Below are 19170 nucleotides of genomic sequence, written 5' to 3' on the forward strand. Positions count from 1 at the left end.
TGTTCAGGGCAATAAAGTAGTCAGCGGAAAACACACGTCCCTCCAAGCTCTCTGGTGGCAATGGTGGACCAGTGCTCCAATTTGGGGCTCACTTTCTTTGCTTTACTCTTCTCTGTAGCACCACTGAAAGCATATAAATGTTTTCTACAACATCTCGGTCCATGTTGATGCACCTCACATCAGTTCATCGTACACCCTGGAGCCCCGAATGGGGGCTGGCACACAAAGCCGGTGCTCAGTGAACAGCTGCGGCTTGAAGAAATGAGTGAGACAAACTGGAATGTGTTGGACAGGGTTTCTAGGAAAGCTTTTTAAAGGATGTGCCTGTGGCTTTTTGCCCTTTGACCTTCTTCACCCTGTTTCTCCTTCCCACCTAGAAAATGCAGTGGCCACTTTAAAACCAGGGATTAACAACAAACAGTACAAACCAGGTTCCTGAAGGTTCAGGTGAGCCTCTGTGCCAGCCCCTAGATCACCCAGTGGAACGAGGAGGTAGCCAGGGAACGCTGTATTCTTTTTATGCCTCTATAGGTCATGTTTCCTGTTATTTCTAGCTAAATGCATTCCCAACAGACACAGTTATAAAGAATTTTGGGTGCACCTGGGTGGCTCAGTCAGTTGGGCGTCTGCCTTCAGCTCAGGTCACGATCCCAGAGTCCTGGGCTCAAGTCCTGCATTGGGCTCCCTGCTTAGGAGGGAGCCTGCTTCTCCCTCTCCTTCTGCCTCTCCCCCTGCTTGCGCGAGTGCGCTCTCTGTCAAATACATCCATACATAAATAGAATTTTCCCAGCAAAGAAGTCTTGCTCTCCAGATATTCTTCAGGCTAACAAAAAAAATTTAACTAACATTCAGCTTTTTAGCCAGTAGACACAAATCCAAGTTTGTAATAAAGTAGATAGTCTCATGGATAGGCAAGGTAAATAGATATAAATAGAAGAGACTGAAATGAAAGCTCCCTTAACATTTTTTAATATTTCCAGTGAAAGCACAGAGAGACCACATAGAACGAGAAGATAAGGAGGAACAAAGCCTCTGTCAGACTGGTGGGGGCAGGCCTGTTCTGCTTACGGACAGCCGCACCTATCCTGTAGGTCTCACATATCTACCCAAGTACAGCCAATCAGCCCCACCGGGCAGAGGACGCAGCTACAGTGATGTTAGGTATATCCTCACTTCCTGTCTGACTTCTCACTGCTTGTCACCCCCACAAGACCCACCCCCTTGGTCTCTTCTGGTCAGAGCTACGTTCTTGTAACTCAAGACTTTAAACCCAGTTAAATGGTAAATACCCCTGGGAGAGATGATGAATTTTTTAGAAATCAGGTATTTGCATTATAATGAACACTTGATTCCTTCCTTGGCTCAGGTTTTAACTGGGGGAGAAGGGAGAGAAAAAGATGTCCTGCAGCCCCTGAGACATGAGGGGGTATTGGTGGGGGAGGGGCTGTGGCTCAGGCCACAGGAGCCACAAGGACAGTCACTGGACTCCCATGTCGCTCCACCTAGGCCTCTGCTCTAAGGACAGGCTGCTGCAGGATTTGCCTACATTTGTCTGAGTTCTCTTGCCTTTTGACTGCAGAAGGAAAGTTCTGCCCATAAAACAACACTGCTAACTCAGAAGGATATTCTGGTTGGCAGATACCTGCTGGACGCTCACCAGACACAACCAGCGGGCTTACCAGGTCATCCTCTCTGGCTTACAAAACTACCAGCAAGCATTCTGATCAGAGGACTAGCAGGATTCTGTATTTCAAAGTAATTGCACTCTCAAGTAAAAAAAAAAAAAAAAAAAAAATCCAAATAATTCAATATAAACAAAACTCTTCAGTTTATAATCTAACCTAGAGTGCCCACCTTATTTAAAAAAGAAAAAGAAAGAAAGAAAAAAAGAAAGAAAATCTTTTGGAAGGTTTAATCCAAAGGAATTACCAATTTAAGAATAAGTATCATCATTTTGTAACCATCACTGTAAAAACTGATTTAGGTAACAGTCATTAAAGGAATCTAAAACCATCAGGTAAAAGTTTGATGAGGAACAAGGCATTTACATAGTCTCAGATCATCTCCCCACAGAATATTTACTAACAGCAAAGGAAAAAGTCTGACTTGTCAGAAGACACCCAATGGACGTCACCACAATCAAATGATCAAAATTAGTACCACCAACAATGGGACAGATTCACAGCATGATGTAGTGTACTGGAAGGATGCAACAGCAAAACTGCACTACCTGAGTCCCAAGAAGAAACCCAGACAGAGGAATACTTTACAAAACAACTAGCCTACCCTCTTAAAAAACCCATCAGTAGCATAAAAAACAAAGAAAAGCCAAGAAATCCTTTCAGATTAAATATGACAAGAGAGAGGACATGTGAATGTGATGAGTCATTTTTTTAAGTGCTGGGTGGAAAAAAAAAGTGCCACTACTGGGGCAATTAGAGAAACCCGAACATGAACTATAGATTAGGAAAATCACTATTCAAATTTCTCTATTTGGTAATTACACTGCAGAGTTCTGTAAGAGGTCTTTGTCCTTAGGAGATACGGGTTGAGGTACTGAGAAGTGACAGTCACAGAGTTTGTAACTTACTCTCTGATCGTTCTGCAATAATCATAATTAGCAATGTTACGTGTGTGTGTGTGTGTGTGTGTGTTAGTGTGTGTGTCTAGGAGGGAGAAGAAGAGTGTGTAAACTGCTGAGTCTAAGTAAAAGTTATATAGAAGTTCACTGCACAACTCTTGCACCTTTACAGTAAGTTTAAGATTTTTCAAGAGTTTTTTTTTTAAATAAGAAAAACAAGAGTACCAGAGTTTTCAAAAAGCATTCAACAGCAAATACAGAACAAAATGGGCTACAACTTTTAAGTTACTTAGAAATACCAAGGTTCAAGTTAAACCACTTAAAAGAACAGAAGCAAAATGGCAGATTTATAGATGGGAGAGGCTGGGGCTGTCACCAGTACTGTGTGTTGTGTGTGTTCAGAATTTTTTGTTAACCTCAGAGGAGGCTGAGAGTCTCTCTCTTGGCCACAAGAGCCACGCCACATTTTACTAAGTGAAGGATGTAAACACGGAAAGAATGACTACCCACAATTGGGGGGAAGAAGAAATACCCAGCCTCACTAAGATTAGTACAAATTTGGTGAGTCACTTCCTCTTAGGAGAAAAGGCAAACATTTCTAGTTTCCCAAAGGACTCAAGATTCTGAAGAACACCTGAGTTCTCAGCCTGGATCCTGCCAAATAGGTAGCAAACTAGGTCAGAAGAACTTCTACTCCATTGACTCCATGCTTTTGCCTATACTCAACTCAATTTATTGCCACTCTACCACCAATTCCCAAATCAATGTCAACTCCAATCTCTGAGCTCCTTCAGCCTCCACATTACTAAGCTGGTGGGAGGTTACACGCAGCTAAGACAAAGGAGAGTCATGTTAGTGGCACAGGCATTCTCTAACCCTGAATGGGAAATGGCCTTGGTTTGCTTTTTGCTCGTCACTCCCAATGTTCCTCAGTCTGAACCAAAACTGCGCCACCTTTTGAGAACTGAAGCCTTGGCAAAGCAGCCTTCCCTCCTGGAAGCTGTCTCTGGGCCGGCAGCACACACGTGGACGGATTAGGCAGAGCTGTGTCATAAAGCACACACACGCTCTCCCAACGTGTGCTTTTCATTCCAGAAATACTTTATTGCTAAACCACTTCTATGCTTCTCCTGGCACCAAACACTGTAAGGGGTTCCGTACCAAAGGAAGCATCTGTTTGAAGATGAGGACTTTCTTAAAATTTCTTTACCTCGGAAGATCATAAATAGAACATTCTAGTGTAATTACAATGGAATAAAGAAGAAACGGGAAAGGCTATAGAAAACAAAAGATAAAAAAAAACCAAAAACATTCGCTTTGTTTTTGTTTTGTTTTTAAAAGCTGCCTAAAAGACACACTGCGGATATAAAATATAACATAGAATTATCTTCCATGACAGTAAAGATTACAGGGCCCAAGTCAGGACAAAGAAGCAAAAATATCACCTTTAACAGGAAAGGTTAAGGAACATTTACCATTTTGTCACAAGCATTTATTCTTGTTTTAAGGGTACCCACCAAAGTCACATGCGGAGAGAGTTGTTTTGTTTTGAATAATTGTTTTATTCTGGAATATATTGTATTTTTGTACCTTGCTTCTTTAGGACTTTCACCCTGTATCGGAGACTATTTTAAAAGAAGAAAACCCATCTTGGTGGACCCGTCCTTTTCCTTTCTCTGCTCATTTCCAGTCAGTTATTTGGGGTTCACTCACAATAAGCTGTGTGAAACCAGTAACTCTTGCGGAATCCTTAGTCTTCACCAACTGAATTACAAAACACACTCTTATCCACCCACACATGTGTGTACACACACACATACACACACACACACACACGCCCCATGCAAGGAACATGACCTCAGTCTCCGTGGCACAGACACAACATGATCACCCACTCAACTTTCACCAGGATGGACCTACTTAGAAATTCTGATCCCGGGCAGAAGGAAGGAAACTTACTTTCTTTCCACCTCTGGTGTTGACACGGCGCTGCAGAAGCCAAGGGACTCCTAGGAGAAAGAGACACAGCGTCAGCACAGCTAGAGCAGCAGGCTTCCTCTGATTTGTACAGAATATCACTTAAAAAAAAAAAAAAAGCAGAGCAAAAATAGACGATTAAAGTCATTGTGCTTACTTCGATCTGGGACCGCAGCTGAAGTGACATGGGGCTGGCATCAGGTTTCTCCTAAGAGAGAACAGATGCGGGTTTAATGAGACTTCCCAATGTGGCAGACACCAGAAAGACAAACAGATATGTACGCAGAGACGGGGGGGATTTGGGAAACACTAGAATACAGTGGGAGGAGATTGGGAGAGATAAGCAGAGTTTCTGGAAAAACTAATGTGTTTTCAAAACGAGAACTCTGGTCTTAAAACTGAACTGCTTCCCAAACCACTTGACCCTGCTGACGATTTTACTGTGGGAGAAAAAAGCACAATCCCACTGAAGGGCATGGACAGTGAAGGGTGAAATAATTCTCTGGATGCGATTAGACCATCACTGGGAGGCGAAATTTATGGGGATCCAGTTGCATTGTTTCTTTTTCAATAATGTTGGAGTTGTAGCGGCGCCTGGGTGGCTCAGTCATTGAGCGTCTGCCTTCAACTCAAGTCATGATTCTGGGGTCCTGGGATCGAGCCCTGCATCAGGCTCCCTGCTCACTGGGAAGCCTGCTTCTCCCTCTTCCACTCCCCTGCTTTTTCCCTCTCTCTCTGTCAAATAAATAAATAAAATCTTAATAATAATAGTAATAATAATAATAATAATATTGGAGCTCCAATCTGATTCTTAATTCTAAATGTATTCAGAGTCTCCACAGAGCAGGGCTAGTTTTAAGTGTCTTTAGGAAGGTGGAAAGCTCACTTGATACTATCGTGCAGCCCCAGAAATTGCCAAGCCACTCTAATACAAACAAACTGGCCAAGCCGGAAATTTAAAACACAATATGGAGCACCCAGTTAACTGAGGAAATAAATACACGACATTATCAAAAATCATCAAATCATAAAGGCATCATTTTAGAGATAAAACCATTTTATAGTTAAAAATTCCATTTGCCCTTTGGTTAAAAAAAAAATGTGGGGGAGAGGTAAACCAGTAACCTATGATGAAAATAATATATTGAAATAAGCATTGGCAGCACAATAGGAAAATTGCACTATCAGAAGTAATAGAATACACTATGGGAAAATAAGAGCTGCACTATAGGACACTGATGCTTTTCTCAAGTAGAAAAGAGTCCTAAGTCTAAGCAGGTGTAAGTGGAGGTCCTCACCGAAGTGTGGCACACAGTCCGGCTGGTACCCAGCTGAGCTGTCACAAGCAGGCCAAAAGGCAGTTTTAGAGGAAGGAGTACTATGACTAACAAGTTTGCAATATCAGCTTAATTATGAGTTTTCCAATAATCCTATTGCGTTCTTAAGAACTGTTACATTCTATCTATGGTGCACGTGCACCATAGGAAGATGGTTCTGTTAGTCCCGGCTGACATTCGGGATGTGGGAGCAGGTCATCTCAAATGAGGAATTCTCACTTTTATTGTTCAATTTATTGAAGTTTTCTATTTTATTATTAGCGTGATTATGAAACTAGGCTAATATTTTAAGAAACTCGGAAACAAAACATTAAAATGAGTATAACTCAGAGTATATTTACAAATGTAAGTAAGTAACGGGAATCCAGTATGTATATTGACTATAAAATGAACATGCTCGGATGATTTTGGACAAGTAGATCAAAAGAGAAAAGTACTTTAATGGACTGGAAACTCACTCACCCCCAGTCCCAGGGCTTTATTTGTTATGAAAAACACCAGAGTGGTGTAAAGCCTCATAGAATTCTCTCTGCTGAACACCCTCCTGGTCTTCATCGCCACCTTTGTTCCAGATTTCTATCCCAGACTTGATACACCATTTTTACAAAGCAACATATGCAATTGTTTGAGTTACATTCCAAGTCCAACTGGTAGGACATCAGACTCAGGTATAATGAACATGGAAGATACGTACTAGGGAGATTCCTTGTACTCAGAGACTAGTCATGATGTCCTACTACCTAATGTCTTAGCATCACATAGAGAAATTTATAAACTGAAACAGCAGGAAGTAAGCAAAGGTATGGTTTGCAGTTTTTCATCCTAAATCTTCCCATTCAGAGTCAGTGTGGGAACCTCAAAAAGATGACAGAATTCCATTACTGCCTCTGAAGTTTTCCCTGAAATAGCCCCTTTAATGCCCAACTCCAGCCCATGTCCTTCCATAACCATCAATGAAGAAAATGATTAACTCTCCTCCATTCTAACCTGTTCCTCAAGTTCTTAGTCTCTACTTTACCAGGTAATAGTCCACAGTAGGAAATTACCAGCTTGTACTGCGTACTTATATCTGCATTTTTCCTAATAAATTTTATTTATTGAGCGGATCAACTGTTACTCCATATCATAAATGGAACATTTATGGTATATTATGCAAAATGCACATTTCCCCCACATACAAAGCAGGTGCTTGTCAACAACCACATTAAACATTTGATGACCAGGAAGTAACATGCTAAACATGTTCACATGCTGGTCTTTTACTAATGATAAACTGTGTTTGGGGGACTTGTTAGGAAATTGGTTGGGGGTACAGTTTGATGTATGATGTACTAAAATGTGTTTCTTTAACCATCAAACCTGAGAAATGCAACATTGCAAATAAGAGTTAAAGTTAGCAGGCATCTGCTATACGCCTGGATAAAACACCCATGTGCAGAGTGTGAATGAAGTTTTGGTTGATGTATCATATACCTAAAGAAGTGCTGGACACTCTCATTCTGTTTATCACTGAAAAATATGGCATTTTGTTTTTCAAGATACAATGTGAAATCAGATGAAATCAGACAAAAGAAGCACCAGTTACGTGTGCATCATTAAAGGGTGTTGCTTACATAGTAAAGGGGGAGGGATGCAGTTCAAAATGGGCAGAGAAAGGCTCCTTGACGTTCCCTTCCCCATCTAAACATGAGGTTGCCCTCTTCTTTGCTCCCAATTCAACCAGTGTAAGCGGGAACGGGGTCGGGGGGTGTGTGTGGGTAGGAGGCCACGGTTCTAGACAGAATTCCAGCAAGACAAGAAGTCCTGAGGAAGGGGGAAGGTGGAGTAAGAACTGACAAGTTGTAAATGACTTTATCTGGGGGACTGTCCAGTTGTAAATGACTTTATCTGGGGAACAACTGATGGTCTCCAATCTAACTCCTGATCTGGAAGTCATCGTGTTGATAGAAACAGTAAAAACTGTGAATAACCAGAACACAGTCATCAAGTAAACATGTGTCTTCTGGACATGTTACAGAAAGAAAAAATCACTGAGAAGTAAGATTCTCCTCAATAATGCGTGCTAACTGATGCAGTTACCACTGCTGTGTAACAAGTCACCCCAAACTCAGTTGCACAAACCAACAAGCACTTTTTTTCCTTCACAGATTCAGTGGGTAAGAATTCAGAAAAGGGAAAGCAGAAAAGGCTTTTCTCTGCCCCATGGTGACTGGGGCCTTGGCTGGGAGGGTTCAAAGGGTGGAGGTGACCATTCGGCTGGAGCTGTAATCGTTAGGAAGCTTGCTGGATCCCAAGTCTGGAGGCTGATGCTGCTAACAGCTGGAACTGAAGCAGAGGCCATCTGCTGGAACATCTGTCCAGGGGTGCCACATGCAGCTTCTTGTCTTCCCCATAGCAGGACACTGGGTTTTGAGAGAAGCTGGACACACACCAAGAGAGCCAGGCAGAAGTTGTACCACTTTTTATAATCTAGACTTGTGCACTATCACTTCTGCTGGAGTTACAAGCTCTCCCAGGTGCGAGAGAGTACATACACAGGCCCCATCTTTCGGTGAGAGGAGTGGCAAAGTCACATGGGAAGACAGCCCTGGGTCGAGAGATACCATGAGGGCCCATTTTGGAGATTAGGAGCCATACTGACTGCCAAGGAACTCGCCTATGTTTTCTGAATGAGGAATCAGATGAGACTATTTGTTCACGACAATGGCCATTAGGATTCTTTTGTCATTTTTAGAGTTTACTCAAGTAGCACATCTTGAAATATATTTCACCCCGAACCTATCACTTAAAGGTTAAAATATCTCAATGTTTTAAGCTACAATTATGATCTTTCTTGTTTCAACTTTATTATCATAGAAAATCTCAAATATGCAAAAGTAAAGAGAATAGTAAAAAATGAATTCCCAAATTCTTTTTACCCAGCTTTAATAACTATCTATTCATGGTCAATTTTGTTTCCTCTAGACCTTCATACATGCTTTGGTTCCACCCCACTTTAATATGAAAAAAACCCCAGATACCTTATCATGAAATATCAGAATTTTTAACCTTAAAATTTAGTGATCAGGCTTTCTTAATTTCTATGACTCAATCTTGAGTAAGTCATCATTCACCAAGAACTTGATTCTTTCCTAGCACAGGGGGACTTTCTTTGGTCATTGCAGAAAACAATCATATTTAACAGATTTATGTAATCTACTTAAATGTTACAAAAGAACATGAATAAATGCATTCAAAATTGAACATAATCAAAAAGTTTATTAGATAGTCCATTCATCTGTTGATGGATGAGTGCTGTGAAGTGTGTAAACCTGGCGATTCACAGACCTGTACCCCTGGGGATAAATTATATGTTTATAAAAAATAAAAAATTATGTTAAAAAAAAAGTTTATTAGAACAGTACCCACTTCTGTGTCCCAAGTATAAATATATCCCTAATACTTTTTGAGTATGATATTCTCATTGACTTTGCACTTGACTGAGTATTCTAAGCAGTGTTTAGGGAGATATAACCCCACAATTTGGTCCATGCTCCCTATGAGAATCCAGAGAGCCACACAACAATGATGGCTGAACAAGAACCTATTAATTGTAAGTTGGGGTATTATAACTTAGTTAACTTTTTAAAAAATAAAGTGAATGCATGGAATTTTATCTATGGGTTCAACTGCTCATCATTATGCCACATGTGGGTACATTAGTTAAGAATTATGAATACTGGGGGCACCTAGGTGGCTCAGTCACTTAAGAGTCTGCCTTCAGCTCAGGTTACCTATGCTTATATTTTTATTTTTTTTATTACCATATAATGTATTATTTGCCCCAGGGGTACAGGTCTGTGAATCATCAGGCTTACACACTTCATAGCACTCACCATAGCACATACCCTCCCCAGTGTCCATAACCCAACCATCCAATGCCCTCATACCCTGCAACCCTCAGTTTATTTTGTGAGATTGTCCCTTATGGTTTGTTCCCTCCTGATCCCATCTTGTTTCATTTTTCCTTCCCCTACCCCCAAATCCCCTGCTCTGCCTCTCAAATTCCTCATATCAGAGAAATCATATGATAATTGTCTTTCTCTGATTGACTTATTTCGCTAAGCATAATATCCTCTAGTTTCATCCATGTTGTTGCAAATGGCAAGATTTCATTCCTTTTGATGACTGCATAGTATTCCTGTGTGTGTGTGTGTATCACATCTTCTTTATCCATTTGTGTGTTGATGGACATCTAGGTTCTTTCCATAGTTTGGCTATTGTGGACATTGAGGTGCATGTGCCCCTTCAGATCACTACATTTCTATCTTTAGGGTAAATACCCAGTAGTGCGACTTCTGGGTCAAAGGGTAGCTCTACTTTCAACTTTCTGAGGAATGCCCATGCTGTCTTCCAGAGTGGCTGCATCAGCTTGCATTCCCACCAACAGTGTAGGAGGGTTCCCCCTTCTTCACATCCTCGCCAACATCTGTCATTTCCCAACTTGTTAATTTTAGCTATTCTGACTGGTGTGAGGTGATATCTCATTGTGGTTTTGATTTGTATTCCTATGCTTACCTTTTTTAAGAGCGTGTAGTCTTGCATTACCCTTCATTATTTTCTTCTAATAGAAATTCAGCTTAAAAGTACAATCTTTAGATTTCACGTATGTTTTAAAATTATCTACAAGTATATGTTCATAAATATATGAGAAAACACCTCTGGGATGCCTGGGTGGCTCAGTCAGTTAAGCGTCTGCCTTTAGCTCAGCTCATGATCCCATGGTCCTGGGATCCAATCCCACGTGGCTAGGTGGGGAGGTCCTTGCTAAGCGGGAAATCTGTTTCTCCCTCTGCCTGCTGCTCCTCTTGCTTATGCCCTCTCTGACAAACAAAATCTTTAAAAGAAAAAAATAAACATCTCAAAGATTCCTTACACACCAATGGTTACATCTGCAAAGGCCAGTATTCCTCAATTTTTAACACATTTGTCAAACACATACTGCTTTCAGATACTTCTAAAGAATGTAATAAAAGTTTCAAAAAATTAAAACTGGTAATAATTTTAGTTGTATCCTAAAAACTAAATAAAAATACTTCTTAGGAAATATTAAAACTTAAATTTCTCAAATTACATCATGCTCTATATTAAAACAACTTCTTGAGGTATTAAAATTTTTAGTAATGAGTGTCATAGAAAACTATGCCTGCATTTTTCTGATTAATAGTGAAGGTCCATAATGATTTAAAAAATCATCTAACATTCATATTTTGACTAAGAGAGATAAAATTGTAGTTCCATATAGTTTTTTTTTTTTTAAGGAATTAGATGACAAAAAATAACTGGGTGGAAAGAAACCTCAAATTCATTTCTTGTCAACTTGGACAATTCTGGAAACAGTAATCCCCTCAAAGTTTACTAAGTCTAACATAGAAGCAAAAACAGAACAAATTTTCCAAATGAAATCAGGAGTCTGCCAAAACCAAAACACGGGGAAACACGTGTGCTTACACCTGCTGGTGCATGTGTGTATGCACGGCCGCACGCACAAGCACGTCTACAGACACACTAACAGGGCCTGGGTCAAATATAAAACTAGGCTCTGGCATGCGGTGTGAAACACCAGAGTCAAAAACCCACTTGGGGCAGAATAAGGTCCTGGAAAACAAATACTACGCCCTGGTCCACACTCCAACACTGTTTCCACCTTCTTGTGGAAATCCACACTTCTCCTTCCCTTAATGCCAGTGCTCAAAGCCTAATGCACTTTACAGCTGGAAAAGCAGGTGGGATAAATCCCCCTCTCATTCCAAAAGCCAAGAGGAAAACCATGAGACGCCTATCAGCTCAGCTCAGCGCCAAGCTCTCCTCCTCCACACTGGGCACAGGAAGGAGGAGGTGGATGGGTGAGAGGACCGCATGCCCGGCAACACTCAGCCTACAAGTGAGGCACACAGCCCATCACTGCTGTGCTCAGCTAATGGAGGGAACAGGCTCTATGTGGCTGGGGAAAGTTGCTGCCTGGGGTGGATTTTAAAACTCATGTGGTACTGTGGTGTCTCCCAGCTGGCAAAGTATGCTCCCCTCTTGTCTGACTTCTTCTCCATTCTGGCAAGCAGTGGGGCGTCTATTCCTTTTACCATAAGCCTCAATACTTTCTTCAGAGTTTCCTCACTCCCCAGCAAATCAGCTACCAGGGGCTGCTCCTTCCCTGTTGACAAGGTTTCTGGTGCCCAGCCATCCCATTCCAAACTTGCAGGCATCAGTGTCTCCACGGTCCCTCACTTCCCAGACGCCCGTCCACTCCCGCAGAAGGGAGCAGAAGGTACCAAGCGCGAGCTGGGAGGGCTGCGCTCCAACCCTGCCTCCACCACACTAAGACCTTCAGACCTCAGCTGTGTTTTACTTTGCCCGGTTTGGCAACGGTGATGAAAAGAAATGGACTATTTGGCGATCTTTAGGTTCCTCTTAGTCCCTATCTCAGATGAAGCATGGTCTCATCCAATCCCTCCACGCAAATAGATCTTCTTAAAAGAGTACTCTGCCCTTGCTTTCTAAAGTGTGGCTTGTGCAACATGAGCCTCAGAATCACCTGGAAGCTTCTTCGAAAGGCAGTCTTGGGCCTCACCCTACACCAGAATCAAAATCTGCATTTTACCAAGATCCCCAGATGTTCTGTGTGCTCGTTTCAGTGTGAGAAGCTCGCTGGTTTGTACTCTGTATCATTTCTCTGTTCTAAAATCTTTCCAAAGTTCTAGAAACACAATATTGACAGGATAAAATCCACGTTTCTGAAAAAGTGGCCCTTCAGCCAACTGGCCTGATGGACGCCCTCTTCTTAGAGAATGGGGGCTGGGTCCCCTTCGTGCACTCTCCCGGTGTTTCCCTTCTGCCCATAGTACCCGGCATGTCCTTCTTCATCCTGTCCATCCTCCAAGTCATCCTTTAGCTCCAACTCCAAACCCACCTCTTGTTTTACCTTCTCTGCCAGGCCGTGCCTTCAGTGATCAGCCCGAGTTCAGTCTTAAGGGCAAGAAGCTACATGGCTTACTTACTAGGCGTATCGATGCGTAGCAACTCTTCTCTCTGGTCTGTATCTTACTCCCTCACCTAGATGGCAAATGCCTTCTTAACAGGGATTCGCTGTACCCACGATACACCACACGGTCCAACAAAAACTATGCAGTGCTCCTTATGGGCCAGGCCGCCCGTGAAGAGACTGCAGTGAAGGAGACAGGATGACACAGACGCGGCATGAGGGAAGTGCGTGGTGGGCATTAATTCATCTCATTTCTTTAAAATGGATGACTTTGCCAGTAATTCTGACTCTTCTTTTAATTTTTGTTTGCAACTTCACTGTCTAGGACATGTATGCCATGCTTTGATTTCAGATTTACTTTGGGGTTGCAGAGTTACATCGATAAGTAAAAGTCATCAGGCAAGTATTTTCAAAAAGATAGAGATCGACACCTTAGATCTGTAAGAACTTAAGAAGAAAATGTTGGGGTGTTGAGCCAATTTTAGGACAAAATCTGCACTGGCCTGTGAGTTCTCACTCCAGCACTGTGTACCTTTTCACATTCTGATGACCGGTTTCAACCAAATCACTCACACATGAAACAAAATGTTAGCCATTTTTCAGGCACCCATAAACTCATGGCCTGGCATATGACATTGATTCTAATGAATGAAAGTGAATGGAAAAATTCTCTCTCCCCCCACATCAAAGAAGAAATTTCTAAGGAAAGAAGTTTTCACAGTTGAATGCTCTTCAACCTTAAAAGCCAACCATAAGGAACAGATCAGTAAATTTGCAAATACTGATAAGAAAGAAACCAAAAGTGGCAATTTCCACCGGGACATTAATACTCTGTGGTAAAATGATTAGATCTTCTTCCTGTATTGGTCTACCTTACGCAAGTATTCAATACATATTTACTTAAACCGCATTGGTTTAAAAAAAATGATTTAAGACGGCTTACAAAACTTAAGTTCAATATTACCTAAGATGAAGCTAACTAACAAAAATGATACAAAGTGAGGGAAATTGGTCCAGGAATTAAGATATTTAAGAAATTCAGATGATGGGACCCTATACTAGAGATGGACCATGCATTCTGGGCTAAGTTTTCTAACATTTAAAGCAAAGAAGGAAACGTGATCAGTTACAAGGCTGACATCATCCATACTTTTATGTTTTGAGGATTCACGAGACACAAGGCTCTTCCTGTGAGAGAGAATTTCTCCTCTGGCTTCTGGCAGAGAGGACAATATCTCACAGTGGCCAACATCAGGAGCAACGTCCCTGCAGAGCTCCTTTTGTCCACAAAGGACCTCAACCTTTAATACTAGAGGTAGTTCTGGGACCCCCTACTGAAAACAGAGGGAGCTTACAAATCTGGAAGTGTACACTCCCCAGGCCAACTGACAGGAGTCAAGGGAGTGCCCAGCACAGGAAGAGAACTCAGTCTGAGGAGATAGCAGGAAGGCTTCTCCCATCTCCCAAGGACAGCTGTGGTAAGACACAGGGGAGTCTGTGAAAGTTAGATGAACTGGTTAAAGTCAGGAAGAGTTGAATCTAAGAATGTCCAGAGTGGCGCTCCTGAGCCTCATTCCAAACAAGGTAGACTGCTGCTTTGAACTTGTAAGCTGTCTTAGGAAATACTGTATTGCGTCTTTTATGCTACAACTTGACCATGGTTGAGTACGAACCACTTACCAAGCATCCTCCATAGAGTTGGGAATAAGACCAAACCATCACAATAGCTCACTCCAAAAGATGAATCCTGTTTCAAGAATGCATCTTTACTATGAACAAAAACTAACACGAGAGTGTCACGTCATTTACACGTAAATATTAAAAGGCACAGCGTCAGTAAAGACATTTTAATTATCCTTTTAAAAAGAATCTAAAAAGTTGTGTAACTCAGTTGTTCATGTTACTAGTGGGATTTGGTTTACGGAAACAAACAGGCCCTGCGTACATACCACAGGATGGACCCCATGACCAAGGGCCATTCCGGAAGCTATCACCACCCATGAGTCCATGCAGCCTCACCGTTGGGACAACAGCGCAGAGTGATCCACACTCCCCAGATGGTCTCCTGAGTACAATTGGTCACTGACTGGGACTGACTGGCTTGACACAAAAGTTAACAGATGTAACTAAATGGGAGCACTTACCTCACTTTCTTTCTGTTTCTTCCCAACTCTTTCATCTAATCATTCCTTAATTTACAACTGTTTAATGAGCACACACTATGTGCTAAGCACTATTCTGGTCAAGGTTAAAACAATGACAAGTTGAGTCACTGCCTCGATGGAGCTTAAATTCCAGCGATGTCTAAGCTCCCTCATGGGAGTCATTTGTACTCAACATCTAAATCACAGGTCCTGTAACATTCCTTCTTTCTGGCACCAGGCAGAGGACATCGGAAGAGCTGTGCTCAGCTCTGGATGCCCCATTTTCTGGAAGATAATGAAAACCAGGAGAATGGTGTCTGGAAAGGGGGTCAGATAAACAGGATCAACTGGAAGAACCAGGGCTGTTGTAAGAAGGGAAGGAAAATGCAAACATGGGAAGGGCTTCTGAGGAGCAGAGGGCAGATGGCTGCCAGGGCCATTTCCCATGGGGACACAGGACAAGGGCAGCACCCTGGGACCAGTGGGGAGAATACAGGATGGAAAAACATTTATTACAGCTGTAAATAATATGTAAGAATTAAAACAAAAATTAAATCAGAGTATTTGTGAAAATACTAAATATTGAATTAGTAGAAAACTTCCAAATAAAATCTTTTTAACTTAAGGAAAAATAGAACCTTATGCTTCCTTACTTGAAAATAACTTTCTAAAAAATTAGGTTATAGGGCACCTGGGTGGCTCAGATGGTTAAGCATGTGCCTTCAGCTCTGGACATGACCCTGGCGTTTTGGGATAAAGTCCCACATCGGGCTCCCTGCTCCTCGGGCAGCGTGCTTCTCCCTCTGCCTCCACCTCTGCCCACCCCCACCCCATGAATAAATAAAAAAAATCTTTTAAAAATTAAAAAAAAAAAACTAGGTTGTATACTTGAAATGACTATAAACTATATCACTTAGAAACTTTTAATGATGAGCTTTTAATGCTATGGTTGGTGATTACTAAGGAATTTTACTCACACAACAAAGCGATAAAAATTGTCTTAGCAGGGTGCCTGGGTGGCTCAGTCAGTTAAGGGTCTGCTTTGGGCTCAGGTCATGATCCTAGAGTCCTGGGATTGAGCCCCACATTGGGCTCCCTGCTCACAGGGAGCCTGCTTCTCCCTCTCCTCCCTGTTCATGCCCTCTCTCGCTCTCTCACACAGAAAGTGACGGGTTTAACATCATTTAAAAAAAACAAAAGGCAGTACAGCTAGGTGACCAACAAGAGAACAAATGATTGAGAATATGTAAAATCTAATGTAATGTAAATGTAAATATGTAAATTCAGACCTCTGTCCCGTTACAGTGATTCTATTATTTGATCTGGAGTGTAACTGTTGGAAGTTAAGAAAACTCCTATGGGATCATTTACCTTTCACATTATGTTTTTATGGGAAAATGAACTACACATCCTAACCCAATGACGCTAATGTTTTGGAACGGATAATCTTCAAAAGCTGGTGACAGCCTATAACTGAACAAACGTACTCATTTATTTGACCAATAATTCCCAAGTGCCAACTCTGTACTTAGTTGACATGCTGGGTACCAAGAGTACAAAGAATAGGCACTGACCTTCAGGAGCTCAAGGCCAAGTAAGAAAAACACCTGAGAATATAAAAAACCAAAAGCTCCCGTATTACCATATAAATAACATCTGAACTGATTAGTAAGCAGACTGGGTGTCTGAATATGGATTTTACAAAAAAAAAATTATGTAGCCTAATCAAACTGGAGATGCCAAATTTAAATGAATCCTGTAACAGACCGGCTCACATTTTGTCATGATTTAGAGCATTATTATTGTCTTTGCAGCTGTTAAATCAAAAGGTGCTAACATGACATTGAACTACCCTTCTTTTTCACTCTTTGTATTTTCAAACCATCTTTGTAAGTTTTATAACCATCCCGAAAAGCTTCAGAATCAAAGACAAGCCAGTACATTCTGAAATTATGACCCACACATTTGTACTTCTAAAGTAAATGAGCTTTTGGAATTAACAGTGTTAGCTAATGATGTAAACTTCTAAAAATGCAGGGATGGAGGTCATAGTATTTGAGAAAGAAGGATAAAATAAAAATTGGAATATCAGAAAGTTGAGACAAATACCAAATTCTAGCCCTGGGCCAACTTTTTTTTTTTTAACTGCTGTATTATAAATGTTGGAAAAGTCAGATTTATAATGGAAACACAGGCAGACCAATTCTCAATGTAATAGACATAAATGATATGTTTCTGCTCCTGTATGGTGATTTTCCTCACTTTTGAGCATTAATCTTTGAACGACTTACTTTATAAATTATTGAACTTAGTTCAAAAGCAAATGAAATTTAAAATACCGATTTATTGAATGGCCAAAGTGCCATGTTGAAATTACTGTGATTTATCTGTTTCTTTAATTGCAACTGTAGCAAACATACTTCATTGCTCAAAATTATTACCTGGTTGCATAGTTTACTCTGCTTTAAACATAAATCTGCCTCCCTGTTCAGAACAGCAGCTGTTTGCCAGGATCTCATTCATTCTCCCACAACTAGGAGATCCAACTTTTTCTTTCTACAACCTGAAAATGTATCTAAATGTATGTTTAAGTACATATAGAAAATGGCACTCATTTTTTGGAAACTAATTAAATCCACATGTACCATGATTACTGCAGTAAGGTGGGATACCATTTAGCTAGTACAGAGTTTACTACTCCCCATGCACACATGCCTACTTGCACCCAGCATGGCACTGATGACAAGCTTTGTCTGTAGAACTAATGTGTTTCTTGGGCATTACTGCCTGTAGGTACTGCTATCGTAGCACCTGAGCCGCTGCTTCTGTGGCTAGGAAGGGAAATTCTGACTTCAAATCCAATGTCTCATTCATATCAAGAAGAGGGCCTTCCCTTCATTTCCATTCTCATAATTTGTTTGGTAGAGAAACTGAAAAAAGTGTATATTCTCCAACAAGGGAAAAACTTGCCACATACATGATAACAGACTAAATGGCTCAATATAGAAAGAGTTCTGATAAATAAATAAGAAAACTATTTTAAATCGGAAAAAATGGGCAAGTAACTTTTAAGAGCCAAGTCACAGAAAGATATAATAATATGTGTGTTCTTAGAAATGATCAAAGCAATACAATTTAAAACACTATGAAACTACTTTTCACCAATTGAACTGGTAAAGTTTTCTTTCTCCCGATAATAAACACTGGGAAGCATAAATTTAGAACCACAGATATGCTGCTGGGAGAAGTGCAAATTATACAATATTTTCAGATGATAATTTAATAGCGCTTCTGCAGTCCTTAAAATGTTCCTACTTTTCAACCTGTTATGCTCATATCTAATACTCTACCTTAAGGAAGTAAGTTATGAAAGTGAAGATGTATATTTAAAGACATTCATGGTCACCTACTTTTAGAATAACAAAAAAGTGAAAAAAACCTAAATAGCTCATATTGGGGGATAAATAAATTATGGTACATTCACAAGTTTAAAAGGTATGTATTTGTTAAAAATCACAATAGTAAAGAATAGTTAATAAGGGGAGGGTGTTCCTTACGGAAGGTTGAGGAACAGAAGCAGGCACATTGGGCATACAGCTCAGCCCTAATATCTGGGTATATAAATGTACATATATATAATGTAAAACTCCACTGGAGCAGGAAACTTTGTATGTCTTGTTCATTGGTGTATCCCCAGAACCCAGCAGAGTGTCTGGCACTTAGAGGGTACTCAATATCTGTTGCATGAATACATATCTACAGACAAAAGTCTGAGAAGAAATAAGCCAAAATGTGATTATATCCGAGGTCGGGGTAGGAGGCTTAGGCATAATCTTTATTTTCTTTTTCAGGGCTTGGTGAATTTTCTTATTTCTCTACAATTTGTATGTATGTGCTTTTACAATCAGAAAGCAAAACAAAAATGTTTCTATTTAAAATGTATTTTTTTTTCCTGAAGTTATTCCTCCTATAGACCTAGAGTCAGACTTGGTTCAAACTTTATACGAATACATAGCAAACTGTCAGAATGCCATACCGTAATGGGGATGTTGAATATCCAAGGCATAGAAGATCTATACGGATCTTTCTAAAAAGATTTATTTATTTATTAGA

General features: G+C 40.7%; 1 protein-coding gene across 3 annotated transcripts in view; it reads right to left on the reverse strand.

The window, feature by feature from the left end:
- Positions 1–19170, reverse strand: part of SASH1 (SAM and SH3 domain containing 1) — a 309610-nt gene that overhangs the window by 98927 nt on the left and 191513 nt on the right. For all 3 annotated transcript variants that reach the window (XM_045066256.1, XM_045066255.1, XM_045066254.1), the window contains exons 3-4: positions 4716–4766; positions 4541–4590 (exon numbers count right to left, since the gene is read on the reverse strand). In XM_045066256.1, the coding sequence (XP_044922191.1) occupies positions 4541–4590; positions 4716–4766 (101 nt within the window). The remainder of the gene's footprint in view (positions 1–4540; positions 4591–4715; positions 4767–19170) is intronic.

The sequence above is a fragment of the Mustela putorius genome, unplaced genomic scaffold, assembly GCF_011764305.1.
Source record: "Mustela putorius furo isolate JIRA1106 unplaced genomic scaffold, ASM1176430v1.1 tig00003863_pilon_pilon_pilon, whole genome shotgun sequence".
NCBI lineage: Eukaryota > Metazoa > Chordata > Mammalia > Carnivora > Mustelidae > Mustela > Mustela putorius.